This window comes from Pteropus alecto, unplaced genomic scaffold (assembly GCF_000325575.1).
Source record: "Pteropus alecto unplaced genomic scaffold, ASM32557v1 scaffold67, whole genome shotgun sequence".
NCBI lineage: Eukaryota > Metazoa > Chordata > Mammalia > Chiroptera > Pteropodidae > Pteropus > Pteropus alecto.
In genome coordinates this window covers 3,354,793-3,359,243 of record NW_006441061.1, presented here as the reverse complement: position 1 = coordinate 3,359,243, position 4,451 = coordinate 3,354,793, and the positions used below count along the sequence as shown (strand labels likewise).

Genomic DNA, 4,451 nt, shown 5'->3' with positions numbered 1-4,451 from the left:
GCCCCTCTTCCCCACACGGAGCAGAAACTGAGAAGCTTTCTCCGTTTCCTTTCTCACAGTCCGTCTCTTTGTCGGTGTGGAACGGCGGGCACGGCAACTTCCCGGGGGTGAGAGGTGGGGACAGCCCTCCGTGGGGTGACAGAGGGCGCGGTCTCGGCCCAGGGCCACTCTGACACCAACCGAGGCCTCAGAGGGACCCAAGACCAGGGCTGCCCCAATGCCAGTGTCTCCCACGTCCCGGGCAGGCGAGCTGGTTAGAGAAGTGGACGCGGCTGCAGAGAGGGCCAGGCGGCTCGCCCTGGTCTCCTTTCAGCTCCTCGACACGTCACGCCTCACCCCCTAGTGGCTTCTGCTGCCGCCTCCCTCACTAAAGTGTCAGCTCCACATGGGCGGGTCTTCGCCTTGCGAAGCAGGGTACGTGGCCCATGGCAAGTGCCTGGCTCACAGCAGGCCCTTGGCTTAAAAGCCTTGAGGGAAGGAAAGAATGAACGCATGCTGGGATGCTGAGGCCTCTCCCTGGCAGGTGTGGGGGTGCCTGACTGTGGGAAGGAGAGCCCAGAGTGGAAGTTTAACCCCCTCCCAAGGAGGAGGGGCTGAGGGAGGCTGCGTTCCTCCCATTCCACATTCCTGTCCCCACAGCCACGTGAACGCAGCCTGGTCTCACCGCCAGACCAGGGCATGCCTCCCCGGAGCTGCCCTGGGGGCCCCGCCCTCCATGGGACCCCGCGGTGGGCCCCGGAAGCATCTCTGTCATCTGAGGTTGCGGGTGGGAAGCCAGGACCCCTGAGGGACATCTAAAGCCTTCCAGACACTGCCGGTGCCAGTAATCGATGGAAACCTTAATATCCTGCCTCCAAGGCTGCAGCCAGGGGTCCGCTCCCTGAGAACCGCTGAGTCCGTGCTTCTCTGGGAGGGCGTGCGGTCAGCAGTCGGCCACTCCCGAGCTGCCTTCGAGAACCAGGTGCCCACAGGGCCCAGTGAGGAACTCAGAGGCTGGGGCTGAAGGGATGAGGGTAGGTGACCGTGCGTATTTACCCAGTGCCCCTGCGGGCCGGGCTCTGAGAACCCCACACCGGGTCCTCAGCCCGGGGGCTTCAGTCTGGTGGTGATGGCGGTCTGGGACAGACAGAGGGAAGTGCTACGGGGACGGACACACGGCTGCAAGAGGGTGGAACGCAGCAGGGTCAGCGAACACTCTGCCAAAGGCCAGCTAGTGAATGTTCTGGGCTTTGCAGGCTGAAGGGTCTTTGTCCCTCAACCCTGCCACCGGGGAGTGAACTGTCACAGACAAGAGGTCAACAGATGGGTGTGCTGTGCTCCCAGGGGTGGTGGATCTGGCCCACAGTTTGCCAAGGCCAGGTGTGACAGGGCCTGACCTGGAGTGGGGGAAGGGCGGGAACAAATGCTTCCTTGAGGCGGTGACATCTTGTTAAAACTAAAGGGTGATTCGCTCACAGGGGCGGGATCATAATGCTGACAACAGTAACATCGTCCTAATAATGGATGTTACACTTGATGAGCGTTTCACGTGTCAGGGCTGGTGCTAAGGGTTTTACACACGGGGTCTCAGTCAATTCCCACAACAATCCCGTGAGGGCGGTGTTAGTGTCTCCCCCACCCCACCCCCCCACACACACCAATCCGGCCGCTCCCTGAGCAGCGGCAGAGATCGGCCCATCACTCAGAGCTGGCTGGAACGCTGAGAGGGCACCATCACAGTGACAACGACGAGGCGCCTGCACGACGTGCCCAGGTGGCAGAGCGCCCTGCTGGGGGACCTCGCCCCGCAGGCGAGTGCTAGTACCACCTCCACTTTGTGGATGAGGCCACCGAGATCACAGAGGTAAAGTGACAAAGCTAGGAAACAGCACAGCTCAGGGGGACTTCAAAGCCTGGGCCCTTAACCACTAGGGGACGCTGCGTGTGTCCCAAATGTCTGAACAGAACCGATGACCCAGGAAGGCATCTGATGGCATCGAATACCCCGGGCACCCTCGTACCCCTCCAGGGTGTGTCAACCGGGCCTGGGCCTTGGGCCTGATGAGAAGATCCTGGGGTTTTCTCTATCCACCCTGCATGCTCCCGACTTGGGGTTCTGATCTTGCCTCTCTTGGGGCTTTTGGGCCCCAGGCTCTTCCCGGGAGTCCCGGCCCAGAGGTATCCCCCAGGGGCCCGTGTGATCAGGAGCCTTGGAAGGCTGGTGTGAGAGGGCTGGGAGCAGGGATAGCTCAGTCGGCCAACCTGCAAACTGAACTGTACCCTTGGGCTCCACGGTCAAGGCCAAGGCTGGCAGCCATGTTTGGGCCATGAGCAGCTTTGCCCCCACTCGATGTGGTGTGGCTACAATACCTGCAAGGTCTTCCTTGGAAGAAACGAGTCTCGGAGAGCTGCTTCCCGGTTCAATTCTGAGTGACAGTCTGAAAACAAAGATTTTCACAAGATCAGAAGGGCTCCGGTGTACGGGGCATAGGGGTGGGGCTGAGTATGTGTATATCTGTCACTGGGAAAGTGGATCGCTGTTAAAGACAATTATGGCCACAGACCCAGGAATACTTCGAGGTCTGCTCCAGGTCACAGCCATTTCCGAGTCCCCAAGGGATTTCCATGACCAAGAAATCGCGGTTAGGGGTGACACAGTACAAAGAGTAAGCATCATCGGTTGGGCACCAACATGTACATGCTCTAGACAACCCTATGAGCTAGGTACACACAGTACCCCGTCTTACAGATGAGAAGACTGGGCAGTGGCGAGTTCAAGTAACCCCTCGAATCTACAGGGCACCAAGTGGTGGAGCAGGGGATCACACCCCGCAGTGTCTGACCCCAAACCCGGGTTTTCAATCATCACACAGCACTTCCTCGCAGGTGCCCCCAGAGAGCCAGGAGGCAAGAGACACATGATGATGATGACTGACACCTCAATATTATTATTACTTTTTAAAAGCATCAATTAAGAACTTCTGGATAAAAATGACAGTGTGAAGCCAGATGTCAGACTCTCCCTCTCCCAACAAAACCAACAAACGATTATGAAAGTTTAGGCGTAAACAAATGCACCAGCTGCGTCTCAGCAAGTGGAAGGGGGTGGACGAAGCCGTGAACTTCAGACAGAAAACTGTAGCAGACACGGCCTGGCTCCCGTCCCGCCCTCTGCGACTTCTCGGCAGGTCTGAGTGGGCTTCCTTACCTATCCCTCTTCCGAGTGGCTCTGGATGCTGGGCAGAAATGGATGGGATGGGTGGAGAGCACGGTGGGTACTCTGATGGAGATGAAGCCTCTACTGAAGCGGGGTATCCCTTTCTGGAATGGGGAAAGGGATGAAGGAAACCCTGACACAGGTCTTTGAATAGAGGCCGCATGTCGAGAGCAGACCGCTTGCTCCCCGCCTCTCAGGAGCTTGAGCTCTGTGTTCCCCCAGGCGACAGAAAAGGGGAAGACGAAGACCCCCGGGACCTCGCGTCACGGCCGGAGGACCAGCCCATCTCAGCCCCAGAGCAGGGGCAGACGTCGCCTCCCTCTGCCGCAGCCATGGACTATCCGGACGAAGCCTCTCCAATGGGAGCAAGATGAAAAGGACGGCCCGGCCACCTAGCAAGCACCCTCTCAGAGCTAAAGGAGGCAGAGAGGAAGGCAGCGTATTGTGCAGCCCGGGGGCAGCCCCCAGGAGTACCAGGGACCCCCCGCACGTGCTCTGAGCAGGAAGCCCTCGTGCAGAACACGGCTGAATAAAACGTGACCTGAAAATAGATAACACGCAGGAGTAAAGGTGAAAAGGGAGCCTGGAGACCCAGGGAACGAATCCAGGACCGAACCAGAACCTAAGTAGAAACAGACCGCCCCAGGGACTGTCGGGGGCCAAGACAAAGATCACGGCCATCCAAAAGAAGCTAATGGATGCGGAAGGCAGAGAGCGTCCAACACGTGGATTCCCGGAATCGCTGAGAAAGGAAAGCTGAGAACTGACCCAGAAGAAGGGGTCAGACGCAAACCCAAAGAAGACGAAGCAAGCACGCCACGTTCCAGCGAGATCTGCTGTGGGACCCTCCGCGCGGAGGCATCCCCTCGTTAAGCTTTTGAACTTCACCCACCGGGCAGACAAAACAAGACACTTACGAGGAGAAAACAAAAGATCAGACTGGCTTGCGGCTTCTCTACAGCGACACGCAAGGCCACGGGCAGTGGAGCAGGGTCCCGGGGGAGAGACGCAGAGGGGCCGGCCCTGCAAGTCAGCTGCGGACACTTTCATGAGAGCAAACAGCACGCGGGACCCAGGAAAGCCTACGTCCTGACGAGATCCTGCTCAACAGGGACGGATTTGCAACACAGAGTCCGGGAATGAAGACGCCGTGGAGGAGCGACAGGCGCTGAGAACTGAATCTGTTTAAAAACACCGAACGGTTGGAATCCTGAGTCCCGAACGTGATGCGTAGGTTATAAACCCGGACTCCGCA

The 4,451-nt window shown here is 58.5% G+C and overlaps 1 protein-coding gene across 1 annotated transcript in view; it reads right to left on the bottom strand.

Annotated features, from left to right (window-relative positions):
- Nucleotides 1–4,451, bottom strand: part of RALGPS1 (Ral GEF with PH domain and SH3 binding motif 1) — a 229,692-nt gene that overhangs the window by 28,610 nt on the left and 196,631 nt on the right. The window contains exon 11 of the mRNA XM_025051195.1: nucleotides 2,350–2,417. Coding sequence (XP_024906963.1) covers nucleotides 2,350–2,417 — 68 coding nt within the window. The remainder of the gene's footprint in view (nucleotides 1–2,349; nucleotides 2,418–4,451) is intronic.